Here is a 21,182-nt window from a genome sequence, read left to right on the forward strand (position 1 = left end):
CCCGCAGACTGTGGGCAGTGCCTTGCTCCCCAGGAGCCCCCTGTTCATGCAGTAGCCTGCAGAGCCTAGAGCGGTGCTCCTCAAAGGTCAGGGTGCCCTGGAGTCACCTGGGAGGTCCTGTTGGTGTGGGATACGGCTGGACATGCCACACCTCTAGGAAGTTCCCAGATGCTGCTGATGATCTGGGACCTCGCAGGGAGAAGCCACCGTGTAAGTAGGGGAGATGGGTCCTGAAATCAGAACCTCAGGTTCAAATCCATCTCTGCCACTTACACTGTGACCTGAAGACAGATCACCTTCATTACTTTCGCTCTCAGCTGGTTTCATCCTGTATAAAATTGGAACGATGACAGTTTGAGTGACTTCATAGAATGACCGAGAGAATTCATGCATTGAAATAATGCAGGTACGTGTCCGAGCGGAGCCTGCAGTGTCTGGTGCGTGGTGAGTTTATTGACATCCCTCTCTGTAAGTGCTTTATTTTTTATTTTTTATTTATTTTTTATTTTTTGAGAGAGAGAGAGAGAATATTATTTTTTAGTTTTCGGTGGACACACATCTTTATTTTGTATTTGTATGTGGTGCTGAGGATCGAACCCAGTGCCCCGCACATGCCAGGCGGGGGCACTACCGCTTGAGCCACCTCCCCACCCCTCTGTTAGTGCTTATGGATCCCCTGTCGTGCCTGGCACTGTCACAGACCCTGGGATAGAGTAGTGACAGAAGCATCTCTGCTTCTCAGGAGCTTTCCTTCTAGAGAGGGCTGGCAACAAACACATAAGTAAACTACATGGTGAGTCGGTGGCCGGCGTGCTGGGGGGAAATAAAGCCGGGTAGGGAAGATGAGCGACGCTGGGGTGGGGGATTGTTGCTGGCATGGGAATAATAGGGCAAGTGTCCCCAGGAAGGTAACTTAGAGTGAGGGAGCTGGCCCGGGGACAGCTGAGGTGGCTGAGGAAATGGAAAGGAACATCTGTAAGTGGGAAGGCCTGAGGCAAGCGTGCTTGGGGTGTTTGAAGAAGAGCAAGGAAACGAACATGGCTGGAGCCCAGACAGTGAGGGGGACATATTATATGGGCTGGGGAGAGGTGAAGGCAGCAGGGCTTGAAAGCCTTGGTTTGGAATTTTGCTCTGGGAGAAATGGGAAAATGCTTTAAGAATGACATGATCTAACCAATGTTGTAAAAGGACAACTCAAGCTGGTTGACACTGGACTCCCAGCACACTCCAAGGCCACCATAGCAACTCCGAGGAGGGTGGGTGTGGGGGTGGAAGGTAGGTATTGAATGAGCATCACCCACACCTGTCCATGCAAAATGACTTCGTTTCCTGTTGTCCCTTCAAATTTACTCAGAGAGCTCATTCATTCCCTCCCGCAGATGAACATATGCCTGCTAGGTCACGCTCAGGGAATAAAAAGGTCTAAGGTGGCTTCCCTCAGAAAAGACTTCAGGAGATCTCAACTGACTTTGTCTCCTTTCTTAAGGATTCTTTCTGTCTTTCTTTTCCTTTAATGAGGAAAAAAAAGATTACTGTTTTATTCTACAAACACTACATGTTTGCTGTAGAAACATTAGAAACTCACCTCTCATAACAAAACCCTTTTTGGTCACTACTTTTAAAAGTTGGTATCAGCAAACAGAGACAATTTCATTTCCTTTTTCTTGCCTGATTGCTCTGGCTACGTCTTCAGTGCTGTGTTGGATAGGAGTGGTGAGGTGGGTATCCTTGTCTTGTTCCTGAGCTTAGAGGAAAAGCTTTAGCTGTGGGTGAGTCAGGTATGGACTTTATTATGTCAAGGTACATTCTTTCTGTGCCTAATTTATTGTGAGTTTTTATTGAAACTGAAAGGATGCCAAACTTTGTCAAATGCCTTTCCTGCACCTATTGAGATGATCGTGGGTTTTGTCTTTCATTATGTTAATATGGTGAATCACATTTATTGAGTTATTTTCGTTGAAACATCCTTGCATCCCTGCGATGAGTCCATTTGATTATGGCTCATATTGTCTACCTGTCAGTGCCTTCAGGGCTTGAGGAGAACCACTTGGTACCACAGGGAAGGCAGAAAACAAAGTGGTTCCAAGCATGAGCCTTGCAGCCACATGGCCAGGTCCTGCTCCACCACTGACCACCAGTTGACAGCATCATGCTTCCAGGTGGCACTTGTGCTACATTGTCTACACTGTTCTTATGTCACTTGATTCCCTACTAAATACTGAGTGTTGATTTTAGTTCATGCATACTTTCTGTTTCCATTTTCTACTAGCCACATTGAGAAATAGAAGGCTGCCAGGAGCAGGCTAAGGCAGGAGGATCACGGGTTCAAAGCCAGCCTCAGCATAGGCCAGGTGCTAAGCAACTCAGTGAGACCCTGTCTCTAAATGAAATACAAAATAGGGTTGGGGGTGTGGCTCAGTGGTTGAGTGCCCCTGAGTTCAATCCCTAGTACAAAAAAAAAAAAAAAAAAACACAAGCAAGCAAAAAATAGAAGGCAACTTTGGAAATGTGAATTTAATAGCACAGGCAGAATCAAATACTATGCAACAAACACATAAGCTGACCTGAGACTCGGCCACTGGGGGTGAAGGTAACCCATGGAAACTTGAGAAGACATCATATGAGGACTTGCTATGTTTTGACTCTGAAATTCCATGAAGGTACAAAGTGAGGCTTTTCCCAGGCTGAAGAATGAATTTTAAATCTGCTAAAAAAAAATATCACAGGGCTGGGGCTGTAGCTCAGCAGTAGAGTGCTTGTCTCACACATGCGAGGCACTGGGTTTGATCCTCAGCACCACATAAAAGTAAATAAAGATATTGTGTCTATCTACAACTAAAAAATAAATTAAAAAATACCATGGACAAAATGTGCTGTTGAATTCAGTTAGCGTAATTTTGCTGAGGATTTTTGCGTCTTTGTTCATGAGGGATATTGGACTGTAATTTTCTTCTCTTGTAGTCTCTGGCTTTGGTATCTGGGGTAATTCTGGCCTTATGAAATGAATTTGGAAGTATTCCCTCCTATTCAATTGTTTTGGAAGAGTTGGTCTTAGTTTTTCTTTAAATGCTTGGTGGAATTCAGCCATGAAGACATTAGGATAAGAATATTAAAGTATCAAAAGGGCAGAACCTCCCACCATTAAGAACTTTCCATCACTGTCCTGTAGGGGGCATGCTGCACCACCACCCAGCCCTCTGCAGTGGGAGGAGTCAGACTGTTTCTCACTTTTGTGTGTGTGTGTGTGTGGTGTGTGTGTGTGTGTGTGTGTGTGTGTGTTGCTGGAAGATGAAACTGGGGTGCTTTGCCACTGAGCGACATCCCTGGCCCTTCTTTTATTTTTTATTTTTTTTAAATTTCATTTTGAGATAGGGTCGGGCTAAGTTGTTCCAGTTGGCCTTGAACTTGGGATCCTCCTGCCTCAACCTTGTAAGTAGCTGGGATTACAGGTGTGCACCACTGTACCCAGCTTGTGTTTTGTTTTAATATATAGAAAAATATCACGAAGTCACCTTGATCACAGGGGTGAGTCACCTTTGAAATACTGAAGAACGGTGTTGGGAGGCTCCAGGGACCCCTGGGGCCAGCATCTCTTAGGAGGGCGACTCAAGGAAATGGAATATAATGAGACCTGCTGAGTCCGAGAGGGGTTGGCCTAGGCTTCAGTCTGTGGTGGCAGTTGCCTGAGCCTGTCCTCACCTTCTGGGGCTGGCCTGTGACCCAGGGGAGGGGATGCTGCGTGTGAGTGGGCATCGTGCCAGGGCCCAGGGCACTGATGGAGTGGATGACACCGACCGCCTGCCCCCAGGCCCAGCCTCCCCCGTCTCATGGCCCCCAGATGAGTCACCTTCGTGTTTCTCTGGTGATGCAGCAGCCAGGGCCGAGGCTGCGGCACCTGTTTTCTGTGGGTAGGCGGGAGTGAGCCAGCTGCACCTCTCTCTGTGGTCATGGCCACTGAGGTGAGATGCTGTGCTACAGGGGACTCATCCCTGTCCCAATCTCCATAACACGCTTACATGGCCCTATTGTTTGATTTCTTATTATACACATCCTTCCTCCTTTCAAAACAGCTAGAGGTCATTTGTTTATTTTTAAATTAAAGCAAATCAAAATTCACTTTGCTGCAGGCCTGGCAGTGACTGCAGTCGGCCATCCTGTCAGGACGCTGGAACACGAACTGAGGGCCTTGATTCAATGACCAGCGATCCCAACCTCCTGCTGTTATCACCACAGCTTAGTGTCCAACTGAATCCCCGATCCAGGTTCTGGGGACAGCTGAGCCTCACCACACCCCACTTCAGACTCCCGGGGGAAGAAGTCCGACTGGGCACATTGGGCTGGAGTCCACCTAGGTCCAATCAACTGGGTTCCAGGTGCGTCCAGGAGGAAAGGGTCATGCACCTCAAAGAAGCGGGGGGGCCTGGTGGAGATAGATGACCCCATCCCCCAGGAGGCTGAGCACGCAGCACAGACAGCACTGAGACAGACAGGTCAGGTGTCATTCTCCTCCAGATGAAGTGACAATGAGACCTACAGAAAGGCTGACCTAGGCAGGGTGTCAGCAGGAATGACAGGCTGTGGCTCTCTGCAGGTCCCTCTCCAAGGTGCAGATGCCACAGCTGTTTGTCAGTCAGGTCAACCTGTCCCCTGGGCACACACCTCGGTGTTGCCCCTGAGCTGGGTGTCAGGGGGCTGTGCAGAGGGAGCAGAGGCCCCAGCACATTCTCAGAACTTTAGGAGAGCTGCGTTCGCAACAGAAGCGCCGCCTCAGCTGCTCATGGCAGCTGCTTCCCTGATGACCTTTTCTAGTCCTTAAAACTCGCATGTGGTTAGGTGGGAGCAGCCTCACCCCATGTCACCCCATCAGCCAGCCTGACACAGGACAAGGTCACATGTGTGTCTTTCCAGATGGGAACAGGGTGGAGACCTGGAGAGTCTGGGGAGTTTTCTCGGGGCCTCTCCCAAGGCCTGCCCAGTAGGATCTGGGCAGGAGAAGCCCCCTGCTGACCACCTTTCAGGTATATCCACGGTGCCAAGGTCACAGGTCCTGCGAGTGCAGGAAGGAGTCAAGAGAACCAACACATGAATCCCACAGGCCAGGCAAAAGTGGGACAGACGGCACTTCTTGAGCACCTGCCAAGTCCAGAGTTCTGACCTCCATGCCAGGAAAGAGGAGGACGAGACTCAGCCCTGCCTTGGAAACTGCCCGTCTGCCTGGACAGGAGGGACATGTATGGGCTGGGAGTAAGAAGGTGGGAAACGTCTAAACGGCCAAGTGACCTAGTCACAGTCTCTGAGGAGCTGTGTGGAGACAGAGGGCCATCCAGCAGGGCTCTTGGGGCGAAAGAAGGAGGCGAGCAAAGACAAGGAGGTGGGAAGGCAAAGGACACGTTTGGGCCCCTGGAGCGGGGTTCACAGGTGGGAACGCGGCAGAGGAGTTCAGAATTGGCAGGTCAGAAATGCGAGGTCTCGAATGGCGGGTTAAGGAGAATGAGTGTGACCCCATAAGTAATGGACATGGGGGAGTTGGAGAGGAACGCAGTGGGTAGAGAGGAAACATCTGGAAGGGGTGTGCCCATGGATTCCAGGATGTGAGCAGGAACTAGTGGAGTTGAGAGGAACCAGTTGGAAGCCTTGGCCGTAATTCAGGATCCAAATGCCTAGAGCTTGGATTAAGGTGGGAGGACTTGGGAATAGACATTTGAAATATCACAGAGAGTCCATGGGACTTGGTAGCTCATTTGCTGTGGGAAGGAGAAGGAAAATATCAAGCTTGAATGATTAAGTGGAATCAATGTCAGAGAGAGGGAATGTTTTCCACATCCACAGATCAACACATCCACCAGGAGGCAGAAGGAGAAGGTGATCAGTGAATTCCATACAGTCTCTGTCCTTGGGGAAGGCACGTCCTCTTCTCTCACCTTTAGCTCTTCCAGAAAAGGCCCCAAGAGTCATCATAGAGATATCACGGAGGAGGTGAGAAAAGAACATTTCATTGCCAGCCTGTAACAGGTACTTTACCCACAGCCTCAGGAATCCTCAAAACAACCCTAAGAGCTCTGGGAGAGGCCTGGCTGCTTGGGGCAGGGGCTCTGAGCATGACAGTGCTTCAAGTGTCTTGTCCAGGCTAGACAGGTGGGTTGCAGAAAGCCCTGGGGGGATTGAGGGCCAGCCTTAGGCTAGGGAGCCACCGTGTGCTCGGGCTGTCAGGAAACTGAGCCGGGACAAGGACCTCCTATCAGGACATCAGGCAGAGAAGAGATGTCGGGGCCCAGGGGGGAGTTTATTTTTGGCTGAGTTGAGTTTGACAGGACCGTGAGGCCCCAGAGACAGGCAACTCTAAGCTCAGGCGAGAGTTCAGGGCTTCAGTCCAAGGCTTGGGGTCACCTGTCAGACACTGTGACTTGAGACCACTGTTCAAATTCATTCTTCTTTAGAGCAAAGTTGACATTGGTTTGACTCAAACAGATTTGCATTCTCATCTCATCCAGCTTATTTGGTAGGAATAATAAGCTGGCAGAGGAATGCTAATGAGAAAAGGGATTGGAGAGTCACTTTATAACTAATCAAGTTATGATTATGGATGCCCAATTAAGGTGGGGGAGGCATTTTTCCTGAAGGACAGGACCAGGGTTGGGTTTTAGAGTCATACGGGTTTTCTCTTTTGTTCCAGTCCATTTTTCTTTCCCCCATTAATTAATTAGTCTAGGCTCTAGACCAGAACCAATTTGATTTCTTTCAGGAAGGCCTGTGTTAATTTGGATTTGATCTTCTGACCCTGGAGGGTGACGCTGATCGAGCGCCCCAGGTTCACTCACTGAGCTAACGCTGTGATGTCTTGTGGCTGCGACAATGAACAAGTCAGACTTGATGTCTGTCCTCAGTCTCCAGGAAGGAGAAAAGAGTAAATGGATATGGAGGTTGTCCCTGTTGAAGATGAAGGCAGATGCTATGGTCTCAGTGATTTGGTGTCTCCAAAATGCCAGTGTTGAAAACGGCCCCCAAAGTAGGATAGGGGCCCTTTGGGAGGTGATTAGATCTCAAGGTCAGTGCCATCACAAGGGCAATCAGTGCCCTTATGAAAGAGATCTGAGAGCCCCCTTGTCCCTTCCACCACATGAGGACACATCAAGAAAGCACCATCTATGAACCAGGAAGTTGCCCTCATCAGGTGCTGATTCTGTGGGTGCCGAACCTTATCCTTTTCAGGAGGCAGAAATGTGAGGAATAGATTTCTGTTGTTTATTCTGTGGAGCAGCCCAAACCGACTGAGCCAGCGGAGGAATAATAACCAAGAGATGTACAAAAGGAATTAAGCACTAAGGTCAAAGGCAGGAACACACATCAGAAGAATGAGAACCAGAGAAGGGTCAATAGAATCAAAGGAGTGATTAGCTTCTTTTCTGGGAGCAATTTCAGAAAAGCACGGCAGAAGCCAGGTGCACAGTACCAAGCAAGAGGGAGGGATGGTGAGGCAGAGTCAGCCTTTCATGTGCTCCCCAGTGAAGGAACACAAAGAAACCTGGGAACCAGGAATGATGCTTAAAAGACAGGGCAGATGCATAGAGGGCAACTGGGAAAACTGATTACACTTAGATTATTCTTTAAAATATTCTGGCCCCACTGATAGGAAAATAGAGAAATAAATTGTGGTATATTCATAAAACATACCAAATGGTAAACCATTGTTATACACACAATTAAACACATGAATAGAATACATTTCAGAGACATAATTTTGAGCCAAAGAATACATCATGTATGATTCTAATTATGTCAAATTCAAGGATAGACAAAATAATACATAGTGCTAAAGATCAGAACTGTGGTAACCTGGTTGGGGAGTGGGCACAGATGGGGAAGAGCTCCTAGAAATGATCTAGAACAATTTCAGTGATGTACACATATATAAAAAAAAACTCATCAAGTTGTACATGTGTATGTGTAACCATATACTTTTTTTTACTTCAAAAATTTTTTTTATTCTATGTCTTGATTTTTGAAGTCTTTTAAGTGGAAAAATGAACAGAAGATCTGTATATGTATTATCTGTCACTGTGCAATAAATGACCTCAAAACTTAGCATCTTAAAACAATAAGATTTTACTAGTTCGTGGTTTCTACTGGAATCTGGGAGAAGTTTAACTGAGTGGTTCTGGCTCAGGGTCATCTCATGAGGTTGCAGTGAAGATGTGAGCCAGGGAGGTAGTGCTCTCAAGGCTGGAAGGTCCACTTCCAATATGGCACACTCAAACGTTCTTGGCAGCAGGCAGTTCCTTGCTGAGTGAGCTTCTCCATAGGACTGCTGGGGTATCCTCACAGCACCGGCAGCTGGTTTCAATCAGAATGAGTGTACAGGAGAGAGCAAGATGGAACCCACTCTGTCTTATGACTTAATCTCAGAAGTAACCTATATCACACTTCCACAGTGTTCTCTGCATTACTAGATTCCTCTTGAAGCAAAGAGGAATCAAAGGCATATATATCAAAGGCATATCAGAGTTTGTGGGCCTATTTTAAAACCACCACCCCACAGAACAGTGCTACATTCCCAAATGTTTGCAGATCTGGTCGTATGGCAAGAGACCAGGATCTGGGAAGACCCCTGTGGTAGGCAGAATATCATCCCCCCCGCCAAAGATATCTGTGTTTTAATTCCCTGAACCTGTAAATGTTATGTTATATGGCAAAGAGGTCTTTAGGTTGCGAATCAGCTAACCTTAAAATAAGGAGAACATGCTGGATTATCCAGAGGGATTCAATGTCATCAAAGGTCCTTTAAAGTGAAAGCAGGAGATAGAGGTGTCAGCGTGGGGCAGCATGAGAAAGACCATCCCGTTATTGCTGGCTTTAAGGCTGGGAGGAGGCCCTGAGCCAAGGGATGTAGGCACTGTTTCAGGGCACTGGGGGTCTCTCCTGGGCTCACAACAGACCAGCTCATGATATCTTAGGGACTTCCCGGTGCTTTACCTGGGACCTTTGTAGAACCAGGTGGAACGAAGGGAGGCAGTGGGGGAATGGAGGGAGAAAACCCTGGGCTAACGACGGACTTCATGGACTTGGAGTCTGAAACGGGCTGGTCTGGAACAACCAAACACAAACGCGACGCTCTGCACGCTCATATTCAAGACGGTGACGCCTGTTTGGGCTTTAAACGAAGATTTTTTTTTAATCTCCTAGTGGAGGCCTGGGCACCGGTGCTGGTTTAAGGGGGCAACAAGCCCTGGCTGCACAGCTCGAGGATGGTCCGGGGCTGCTGGCTAGGTGGGAGGCACGTACTCCATCTCATCACAGCGGAGGTAAAGATAAATTAGAAAGCAGCTCCAGATGCCAAGGATGAAAAGGGTTCCCAGGCCTGGCATGGAAGTTTCCCGCTGGTTGGAAAGAAAGGCGGGACCCTGAGGCGGGGTCAGGCGGGCCGCTGGGGGGCGCCCTCCCACCACGGAGCCTCTGGGCAGCAGCCTTAGGCGTGGCCACCCACGTCCTCCTTCCTGGTGCCACGTCCTCTACAACTGAGTGGCCGCGCGGGGCGGCTCACGTCCCTACTCCCTGCACGACCGTGGGGCGGGGTCGATGCCAGGCAGCTGGAGCAGCTCCCTCGGGGATAACCCGCTGAGAGAAGGCCTCCTGTTCGGGTCTACCTACCCCTGATTGTAGTTGGTCTTTAGGGCACACAACAAACATTTCTCCTGCGGAGGACAGAAACGGCACAAGAAAGGTCATTTTTCCCTGCTCCAAGATGGCCCGCCTGCTGGGCACCTCATCGGGCCTTGCTATAGGAGAGGACAGAATGATGCGGTGGAGCAGGGACGTCGGGGGTCAAGCCCTACAGGGTCCTGGCTCGGGAAGCGCCTCGGGCCTCCAAGGCCAGGCAGGTCCGGTGGCCTCCAGACGGGGCGGGGCGGCGGCGGCCCCGGGGGCCAGAGCAGCGGGCAGGCTCCACTTACGCAGCAGCTCCTACACTGAGGAAGGGAGTCCGGCAGCTCCTGTTTGGGTTTGGGTGACACCACCGTGTTCTTGTGGAGAGACAAAGCCGCGGCGCCAGCTGCGTCCATCTTCTTGAGCCTGAGCCCAGGGTCCGCTTCGCTCTTGCCCGTCAGTTCCTCGTGCTCCGTCCATCCTCTTCGCAGGGGACTGGGGTGGGGGTCAGGGAGGGGCGGAGAGTTGGGGAGACACTTTCTACCAGCACACAGGTGGCCTGGGAGGCCCTGACTCCGAGCAGGAGCCACGACAACCCCGGGAGGAGTCCCGGTCCTCGGCACCCCCAGCGCAGCCGGGGGAGGAGAGCTTGGGGGAGGGGGGGAGACGGGGGTGGGCTACACTTACAGCTTGTTGTTCTTCTGTATATTTATTAAAACCTCCATCTTCTCGTCCATATCCTTCTGCATTTCCTTCAAGAGAGAATTCAAGACTAGAATCTTCCTTCTGAAGACCTTTGAGGTCCAGTCCTTCCACCCTCCTCTCTGCAAACCGCTGGGCGTCCTCAAGAATCCTCACTAGATCTGGCCAAGGGTTGTGTGGGGTGTCCACGACCACACCCACACCCGCCGCCCCCACCACTCCACGATGAGACCCAGGCCCCAGGCAGAGCCTTAGGGGCTGACCTAAGTCTCCAGGTAACTGATTGACCTGTTCAGGGTATAAAACCCACAGTTGATTTGGTTTGATGCCTATAAAATGATGGAAGCAAGAGAACAAATCCTGTGACACCAAAGACACTTGACTCCAGTGTTTTGACCCTTGCCTGTGTTTTTACCCAATCCTGGCAGAAATGTCTAACCGAAAATAAAACTGATGGTAGCTGAAATGGTGTGGCACACTTATTGGTCATCAAGAAATGAAAGAATAAAACAAATTTCTTAGTAGAGTTTAGATCTGCAAAACTCGACCTGGGAAAATTGGACAGAAATAGTGGACATGAAAGAAATTATAAGGCAGCGGAAACTATAATTGATGATATTTGTTGTGGACAAAAACAGATTTGAATTGACCATCATAAAATATAAATGAAAATAACTGACTCCAACGAAAGTAATTTTAGTAAAAAGAAAAAAAAAAAAAAGATTTGGAAACAGTTTAATTTGACGTAGAAAAATTGGTCAAGGAATTATACTGTTGGGGGGAAACGATTTCAGAAAACGCCTCTTGAAAAGCGTTTTTAAGTAGTAGTATAAATTTTGAAACAAATGTTAGAATCTATAGTGTGAAACTCTCCTTGAAGACAAGAATACCCCACAGGTTCAAAATGTCAAAGTCAAAACTTCCCATATACTTAGGAACTTGTCGCTTTGAAGTCATCATATTCCAACCGGATCTCCTTTTCCCTTTGAAATTAGCTCTACTTCTTAATTATCCTTGTCATTGTTAACACTCCCGTATCCAGATTCAAACTTCAGTGTCACCATGGACACTTGCCTCGTGAGACTTCATTCTTTATTTTGAGTCTGTCACTGTGGGCCATTATTTCTTTTAATGCATCTTTCAGATTTACCCTTTTCAATCTCTTCCTAAAATTAAAGGTAGTCACCTCTCTTCACCTTGCGGCAGAGGCAGCTCCCCACCTGTGCCCTTGCTGTCAGACAGTTGCACCTGCTCCCACCCTGCCCAAGCCACCTTGCCAGCAGCTGCTCCCAGCATGTTCTGTGATCAGGGATCCCTGGAGGCCTCTCACTACCTACAGAACCAAGGCCCAGCTCGTCTGCTGATTTGCAAAGCTGGCACTGTCCAGCTCCTTTGTGCCATGCAGTTCTATTTCTCACATTTCCCCCAAATGATCCCTCTTCAAGGCTGAGCTCCCCACTGACCACAAACCAAAACGTCCTGCCTGCTTCCTGCTGTGTTCAAGCTGACTTCTGCCTGAAATAGCCTCCTCTGTGCCTTTCCAGCCCCAGCTCCACTCACCAACAAAACTATGGTGTTTGTATTTTAATATAGAAATAATGCACCACCTTTGAGAAAGTGTGGGTGGTACAAAGTCATATTAAAAATCAATCTTCTCATCCCCAAAATAACTGCTATTAGTCCTTTGAGTATATTTATTTCCAGCCCTTTTTTTTGGGGGGGGGGGTAGTGAGGGTTGAACCCAGGAGTGCTCTACCACCGAGCTACATTCCCAGTCCCTTTTTAAAATTTTGAGAGAGGGTCTTGCTAAATTGCCAAGGCTGCCCTCAAACTTGAGATCCTCCTGCCTCAGCCTCCAGAGTCCCTGGGATTACAGGTGTGTCTGCTGCACCCAGTTCTAACCCTTGTTTTGTATATTTACTTAATTGTTTCCCCTAATTGGAAGCAACCTGTATACTACCTTACTTTTATCTTGCTTTGTTGTTCTCATTATAAGAATTCTTTCTAAACATTGTCCTTAATAGTTCCTAATTTTTATTTCATGGATATACCATAATTTATTTGGCTTTTCCTCAATTGTTGAAAATTGTGCTTGTTCCCAAAGTTTTGTTGTTATAAATGATCCTGCAATGAACATTTATTATATAGATTTATGCCACCGTTTCTGATTATTCTCACAAGTTAAATCTGAGAAGCAGAATTAAATTGAAAAGTTTTCATTTATTTATTATTTTGATGCCTACTCTGTTATAAACATTCCAGTTTATACAAATTTGCAGTGTAAGAACATTTCTTTCTTATTCTCTCCTTGTCATGCATTAAAAAAAATGTTCATTTGAATGTAATTGTCAATTATTTTGCTCGCATGCCTTTACTGTCTAAGGGGTAAAGCTTTTCGATAGACCTGCTGCTGCTTGATTATCCACATTTTCTGTGGGTTGTCTGCCCATGCTCTTGCCCATTTTCCTATTTGGCTCTTATTGATTTGTGTGAGTTCTTTATGTTATAGATAAAAATTCTTTTGTCTGTACTTATATTTGTGGAAAACTATTTCCCCAAACTGTTGTTTCTTTTTAATTTTTTTGTCTGGTACTTTTCTGTCATAATTCTCTTAAGGAAAACTTTTATGTTTAAATATGTCAAGACTTTGTGATTTCTTCCATTGTATTTATATTAAGCCATCTAGGTAAATATTACTTACAGCTTCCTCTTATTGGCTTTTATTATTAAACTCACTTTATAGACTATTTCACTTTACAGTACTTAATTGATTTTTCTTCTTATACAGTCAAAACACCTATAAATATTGTCACCCAATCCTTTTCTCACTGACAATTTAAAATCACCTTTATCATATTTTAAATTTAATAGAACCATAGTTCTCAGCCTTGAGTGAACATTGAAATCACCTGCAAATTTAAAAAGCCTCTTGGAGCTTATACCTCATCCCAAAGGTTAATTGTTATGGGGTCCACCTGGGTGTAAAGTGGGGAGAAGACCAAATCACTGCCAGCTGATTCTAACCTGCAGCCAGGGTTGACCCTGCTGCTGAAGAGTTTGGAACCTGGTTCTCAGCCAAGAGCAAGTATCAGAATCACTTATGGAGTCTGAGACCCCTCTGTTTAATTCTGGAGATTTTATTCAGTGTGTGTAGGCTGGAGCTTCAGCACATGGATTTAAAAAAAAAAAAATGCTCAGAAAGGTTTCTTAGTCCATCCCTGGCAGAGAGGCTACTGACAGTGTTACTATCCCAGTTTCTTCATTTGTCGGGTTATCCTTGGGCTACACCACCTGATTTGATAACTGTTGTTTTATCTTGAATTTTAATTATCTAGTAAGGCTAGTGCCCCCTTAGAACTCTGGAAACAACTGGAGCTATTTGCTTTTGCCTATTTATACTTCTACATCAGTGGTTCTCAAGCTTTCTCCTGGGGAACTTGGCCAAAACACAACAGCCTATGCTCCATCTGAACACGGGCCTTGGATTGCCCTTTGTTAGTGTTCTGGGTGATTCCGAAGCATGGTTTGTGAACCATGTTCTAGAATCTAGATTACCCTCCCAGAAGTTCTTTTTTTTTTTTTTTTTTTTAAATCTTATCAGGGCTTTCAACTAGATTTGCATTAAGTTTCCGACATGGTCTTCAAGACTCAACAAGGTTCACTCTCTCCATAAGGATTTCTCTCGTTGTTCCAGCCCAACCTCATTATTCACACCTGTAAATTGATAATTAACTCACAGCCAGCAATTTAGCTTGTAATTCTTTCTTACCATAGAGTATGGGCGGCCTACCAGTGTGTAAGTGCCTGGAGGGCAGGGTCAGGCCATAGTTTGCAGTGTGGTACTGGCCCATGGAAGGCACTCAGTAAATCTTACCTTCATGATTTCCACGAATTCATGAAGTTTATCAAAATCTTTGTCCATTACATCTTTTATCTAATGAGGAAGAAAAGCATGATTTGACCAAGCACAGAGAATATTGTGGAAGTCAGTTGTGTCTTTGGGGTATTTTTAAGCAAAAGGCAGCAGCTGCACCTTGGGAATGGACTAACAATGTCCTATTAAAGCCACATTCTTCCCAAGGAATCTATGAAGGGTCTAGGGTGTACATGCCATCAAGTCGTCCCCACTGTCAGCCACAGTGTGGCTTAGGTCTGGCCAATGCCAGTCTTCCATGTGGAGTTCAGGTCACAATTTCAGTCCTTCCTTTCTTGATTATTCCCTAAGTAGGCTATTGGTGGTTGTATTATAGAAACTCTTGTTATAGAAACTCTTCTTCCCATGCAGCTGGCTCAGGTAAGGTGAATAAGGAGATGCAGCTGGTCTCTGGCTGCCCCCAAATTCCAAGTCAGGCCCTTCCACTCAGCTTTATCCCTGAGGTTCCATCATCCCAACTGTAACACCTTAGGGAGTCCTCAGCCACTAGAAAATTGGGTCCAGGCATCAGACAAATTAAAAATGAGTATCCTAAGCTGCCCAACACTTAGCACTAAGAGGGATTAGGGTGGAGTTGGTGATTGCCTTCTCCTGCACTTCCGATTCCCTTCACTATTCCAAGTTAGGAATCACGTTTTCCTTGAAGCTAGGCTTTCCCTCCATATGATGTAAAGATTTACCCCGTTACCTGTTTTATCTCTTCCATTTTTTCCTTGAGCTCTTCTCTCACCTCCCTGAGTTCACTCTGAGAAAATAAAATGGGGGAGAGAGAGTAAAGAAATGTCCTGCCTAGATGAGAAACTGGGTGCAGGAGGAAGGAGCGTTGTTGAAAGAGGAACAAGGAGATACTTCTGTAGGGAGGAGAAAAAGTGTTGTCCCCACAAGGGGTCTGGGGACCCACAGGCATCACGTGCCTCCCGCTGGCACTGTGCTGAAAGTTGGAAGTTGTCAGCCTGTGTCCAGGAACATCAGACCAACCAAACTGAGGGTGATTCAGTGAAATAAATGACCTGTAATCCTCAAAAATGTCAGTGTCCTGAAAGACCATTCTAGATTAAAGGAAAATGAAGAGACGTGGCAATCAGAGGTGGGCAGGCTCAAAATGGCTGTGGTGAGGTCCCTTGCATAGGCTTCTGGTGGGCTATGTTTTGGTAGATAAGCAAGGTCATGGACACCTGATTCAGTGTACGTCTTCAAGGTCATAAACATTTGCTGGTGAGCATGTGTCCACTTATGTGACCTGTCGGCACTGTGCCTTCTTTGGCCTGCATGTTAAAAAAGGCCTATGGAAATGGCTTGGGGTTAAAGGGAACTGGCTGGGAAATGGCTTGGGGTTAAAGGGAACTGGCTGGGGGCTGGGGCTGGAAAGCTGGGGGCTGGCTAAAGGCCTCACTGCCTCTGCATGCAGCAAACCAACTATCCCAACTGTGTCTTGCACTTCTTCCACCTGCTGGGATCCTGAATCTGTTTTCGGGGTCTGAGCCTCCACCTGACAATTGACATAGTTGGTAGGATCTTCCACAGGTTAGAGGTGTGAACAGGGGTGACCTGTGGTTACCAAGCAGCATGTAGCTCTTGGTCACCAAGGTCCTATTAGCATGGACTCCTGTGGAGATTTGGGATACTGTGAATGGTTTCCCTGAGAGCACAGAGAAGACATGTGGTTGCCCTGAGGTGAACAGGAGCCCAGTGGGGGAGACTGTGAATGAGAGAGGCAGAGTCCAGGCACTGGACCATGGCCCAGAAGAAAGGTGGCAGCAGCGGTGCAGACAGGACCGAGAGGGGGCCTGAGGAGCCACACAAGGGTCCAATAGGGCCAGGTGATAGGTGTTCCTTACAGATCTGAGAGCAGAGACTGATGTGACTTTGTGAGCGACACTGCCAACAAGGGAGTTGCTAGATACGGAGAAGACCTTCGAAGCCGAGCACGTCGCTGGAGGAAGATCTCTGCACCTTGGAAGTACTCTTTGGCCTCCCCCATGTGCTGATGGAGTCCAAGGAGTAGGGAGATTAGCACCCGCCAGCCCAGCCAGGGGTGATGCGGAAGGTGAAGGCAGCAGGGCCAGCGTGGGTAACCAAGTCCGCCATGTTCTGCCTATCAAGCGGAGTTGGAGGACTTAGGAGAATAGTTTAAGGCCACTTTGTGTCATGCCTATGAGACTTAGGGGTGCTGGGAGCCAACAGGGGCAAGACCCCTCTGTGCTACGTGTCCTGCATAACCTTGTGACTCAGATGGGCTAGACGGTGCCCAAGTGTGCCAGGACTCAGCAGAGACCAAAAGAGAGGCAGCAGAGACAGGAGGCTTCAGGAGGTGCCAAGGCCTATTACTTACGTAGGGGAACCAGAAACAAGCCCAGACCTTGGAGGTAAGGCACCTGTACTGTCCAGGGTTTGTACACTGATAACCCCAGCTGTGGACAACTGCCTGGGTGGACGGTGGTGACTGAGGAGCCAGAGACAGACTGGGTCTGGTTTGAAACCAGTGCGAGACAAAATAGCCGGTGGGCTGAGCTGAATGGAAGGCAAGTGAAGCATCCCCGCAGTGGTGCGCGCTGCCAGTTGTGTGTGTGGCAGGAACTCTAGGAGCTTGGCCACCAAGAACAAACGGCTGCAGGGCATGCTACCGGCCCTGCTCCCCTGACTAGCCCAGGGGGTGACGAGGCAGACCCTTTGGCTAGGCTGCAGTGCTTCGAGAGGCCCCTCCTGCCAGCCTAGCGGCTTGGTCGCATCCCCGCCTGCAGCATGCAGGTGCGAACGCTCTGTGGGACGCAGTCGAACAACGGGCCTGCCTTTGGCCCGGAATGTCCCCATAGAGGCCTGCCACGCATGTATGGTTTGCGCCAGGAGTGTCCACACCCACGACACCGGGAGCCACGGATAGCATAGCCAGGTAATGCGTGGACACGTCCCCTTGACAGCATTGGCCCTCTACTGAGGTCAGAGGGGCCCTGTTTGTTTTATCAGCAGTTGATCCAGTGGGTGGCCTGGCCTGGTGGTCAAGGGAGTCGGCGTGCTACATACGGTTCCTGCCCTGACCGTGTTCGTGGCCTGGGCAGCTGGCCCATCGTAATAGAGAGTGATCAAGGCCCCCATTTCTAGGCTGGGGTGTGCAGCGGGGGGCAACTCCGGGACAGATTCAGTGAGAGCCGAACATCCCACACCACCCACCAGCTGCAGGCATGAGAGAGAGAGAGGCCTGCTTAAGCAGGGACTTAGGACTGCAGTTACCCGCCCTCTAAGAAGGGAGGACACAGTGTCTGTGGGCAGTTACGTGAGCTCTGACTGAGCCTCCCTGGCCAAGGGGAACCACCTCCTGTGGAGGCTTTGCTGCATCACAGCAGTCCCAGTATAGGTCCAGGTGACAACAGAGGATGTTGCACTTAAATCTGGGTTTGGGAAGCAAGGGAATATTCTTTTGCCTGCCCTGAATGAATTGAATAGGGGGCACACTGTGGATTGCACATGGCCCCAGACAATAAAGGCCTCACACCTTTGTGGGTGGCCCTATCAGCCCCATGGGGAAAAGATTTGGAGTGTGACCTCCTTGTAACACTCTGGGTAACTAGTAAATGTTCCCCTCTCCCCCACTGGTTACATGTGACTTGGCCAGGTCCTGCAAATGGGACACAGATTTTAAAGGGCACTTTTGTTATTTCCCTTCAGCCAATTATGAGTTCCCCAGTGATGGTGCACCCAGAGCCTGCTCAAGTTCAGGGCCAAGCTGTGCGGGTGTGGTATCACTGCTCGGGGACGCTGCCACAGACGGCCACAGCGCTTTCCTGGGACTCAATGCTGGCGTACAATCTTCTGGATGGACGTGATTTACCTGTACTAGTGCCCCTAACAGTTCTAGCCAACACCATCGTGGACTGGGCACACAGCTACCCCAGCGTAGCGAACACCTCTGCATTCTGGATGTGCACAGAAGTGCCTGTGAGTTCAGGCTGCTGGACAGCCCTGGTGAACCCAGACTGCTTCCTGGACAATTGGACACGACTGGGAAGGACTTCTATTGCCACCTCAATATGGGATGAAACTGGCAATAGTTTTTAGTAATCCTAGGTGATGGGGCTTATTTTCTGCTTATATAATGTTGTAGGGCGGGGGCTCTGGCTCAGCGGTAGAGCGCTTGCCTAGCATGTGTGAGGTCCTGGGTTCAATCCTCAGCACCACATAAAAAAAATAAAGAAATAAAATAAAGGTATTGTCTCCAACTACAGCTAAAAAAAAAAAAAAAAAAACATATGTTGTTGCAGCTTGTATTGTTGTGGCCTGTGGATGCAGAGTTCTACACTCTTGACTAAGAGATATTGTGGAAGACAAAAATGCATAGATTGTACAGTGAGAAGTCCTAAAGGGGTGGATTGTAGGGCAGGCCCCAAATGGCTTTGGCCAGGCACCCTCACTAAGGCTTCCACTGGGTTGCTTTTAGTACGTAGCCAAGGTTATGAACACCCTGATTCAGTGTAGGTGCTCAAGGTCATAAACAATTTTTTTATGAACATGCGCCCACTTAATAACCTGTTGGTAGTGTGCCTTCTTTGGCCCACTTATATTTAAAAAAAAAAAAAGGCTTATGAAAATGGCTCAGGGGCTTAATGGAGCAGCTGGGGCTAAATGGAACTGGCTGGGGCTGAAGAGCTGGGGGCTGGCTAAAGACTATCACCACCTCTGAATAAAGCATGTCTACTATCCCAACTGCGTCTTGCACCTTATTCCACCTGCAGGGATCCCGAATCTTTTTCCTGGATCTGATACTCCGCTCGACAGGCAGCCTGTGGTCCTGGACTAGATCCTAGGCCAGAAAAAAAGGTGGGTTTTGTTTTTGTTATTGAAAACATTAGTGAAGCCAGGCATGATGGTGCACGCCTGTAATCCCAGTGATTTGGGAGGCCGAGGCAGGAGGATCACAAGTTGGGGACCTACCTCAGCAACTTAGTGAGACCCTAAGCAACTTGGTGAGACCCTGTATCAAAATAAAAAAATAGAAATAGAAATAGAAAAGGGCTGGGGATGTGGCTTAGTGGTAGAGTGCCCCTGGTTCAATCCCCAGGACCAAACTAACAACAACAAAAACCGGAGAGAAGCAAGTTGCAGGGTGGTAGGTGCCTACAGGTGCAGCCACCAGAAGGTGACTGATTTCCAGCTCTCCAGGGCACTGGTCCTGTCCTGGTTACCTGGGCTTATGCACTGACCTTCAGTTCATGTGTTATTCCTGATTTGTTGAATGGACCTTGGTGTTTAACTCCTTTGTAATCACACATCTGTTGATTGAAACAGAAACAGAGCGTTGGAAACTAGGTATGTGGTAGGACTGCAGAGGCAGATCACCCTGAGTTTCTGTCTCTCCCTAGGTACAGGACAGAGGTGAAGGCTGGTGGCCTCACCTGTGCAGAAGTTTCCCTCCTCCTCCTCCTCCTCCTCTGAGCTCATCTTTGGGCCTCACTATTTCTGTCTCTTACTTCTCCCTGGGGGGCCTCTGTGTATGCTTCTTCCTTTACCTAGAAGGCTCCTCCATCTTTGCCTCACCAGCATCTTCTCCTTCAGCTCTTGTTCCAAGAAAGTTCTTTCCCAACCACCCCATCTAAAGCAGGCACCCAGTCCCGCCTTTCTATCTTTCTTCTCTGAATAGCTGGTAATACTACTGAATTTTCCCATGTTTATTTACGAGTCTCATTGGTGGCTAGTGTGAAGGTCTATGAGAGCAAAGAGCTTGTCTCTCCCATGGCATCCCCACGGCACCTGGGATGGGTCTTGGCCACCACAAACAGCAAATGACCCCTGACTCCAAGTCACCTCCCCACGGATCTCAGGCCTGGCTGCTGGCATGGCCTCAATAAAGCTTCTTCCTTTGATCATCTCTGGCTTCAATTCCAGGTAAACTGTCTTGTAGTTCTTGCCCTGCAGAGAGAGGAGATGGAATTTAGTCAGGATTGGGGGAAGAGAACGAGGAGCCAAAGGACCTTCACCAACCCTCCCTGTCCAGCTGTGCTTGAGCCCAGGCTCACACACCCCGGGATCCACAGCTCAACCCCACCCTGTCGGGTGCCAGTGAGTGCTGCCCCCCACTCGGGAGGCAAAGGACGCTTGTGGAGGCAGCTCTAAGGAAACCTCCCAGGAGTCTGGTCTTGGGATCAGCAGACCAGGCCCCCCCTCAGCTATCCTTTCCTCTAGCTGCACCCACTTGGGTGAGTTTTTAATCCCTCTTGAGCCTCCGTTTCCTCATCTGGAAATAAAACATAATTCTATTTCTCTAATAAGGTCATCTGAAGCCTTCGGCCTGCCGGTTGGATGCAGGCCTGACGCAGGCCACTGGGGTCATGAGGCTGCCAGAAGTCTTGGGGAGCAGGGAGGAGTCAGAGAGCCTCTCCTTCCCGTCCCGAGGCCAAGCATTAATCCTGCACCCATTCCAGGCTGAGAGCCCGCTTTGTGCGGCTCTCAGAACAGCCAGAACAGAGGCAGAGAAGCCGAGGTGTGGTCAGAGCCTTCTTGGTATCTGTCCTGCCCTGTCTCCTCTCAGCTGAAGCTCAAAGAAGCCCCCCGGAGTCCAGGGGTGTTCTTCCTTTACCAAGCCTGTTTTCTCAAATTCTGCCCTCTTGGCTGACATGACGGAAGAAGCCAGGGTGTTCTTCAACTTCCCAACCTCCCCACAGTAGCCCCCCGGGACCAGGCCACCGTCCCGTGCAACTTACAAGCCAAGGTGAGGGCAGGATGACCACCTCTTTGTGTGCGGAACAGCTGAGGTCACAATGCCTAGGACCCACATGCTGGCCTGGAGCATCACCACAGCTTTGGGCCCCACTGCCTCTGTCACTGAGACGAGGCTCAGACTGCTTCCAAATCCAGGAGGCCCCCTCTTGCTGTGTTTTTGGGAAGACTCACACTGCTGAGGACCATGGCCTGCCCT

General features: G+C 48.7%; 1 protein-coding gene across 1 annotated transcript; it reads right to left on the reverse strand.

The window, feature by feature from the left end:
• Positions 1–9,174: 9,174 nt before the first annotated feature.
• Tex35 (testis expressed 35) lies at positions 9,175–20,882 on the reverse strand. Its single transcript, XM_071619681.1, has 9 exons — positions 20,821–20,882; positions 20,135–20,177; positions 20,018–20,026; positions 19,471–19,539; positions 14,964–15,020; positions 14,216–14,275; positions 10,327–10,391; positions 9,948–10,134; positions 9,175–9,374 (listed from the first exon to the last, which is right to left on the reverse strand). The coding sequence occupies exons 1-9, from the start codon at positions 20,880–20,882 to the stop codon at positions 9,261–9,263; spliced, it is 666 nt and encodes a 221-aa protein (XP_071475782.1). The 3' UTR covers positions 9,175–9,260.
• Positions 20,883–21,182: the final 300 nt, after the last annotated feature.

This window comes from Marmota flaviventris, chromosome 12, assembly GCF_047511675.1.
Source record: "Marmota flaviventris isolate mMarFla1 chromosome 12, mMarFla1.hap1, whole genome shotgun sequence".
Taxonomy (NCBI): Eukaryota; Metazoa; Chordata; class Mammalia; order Rodentia; family Sciuridae; genus Marmota; species Marmota flaviventris.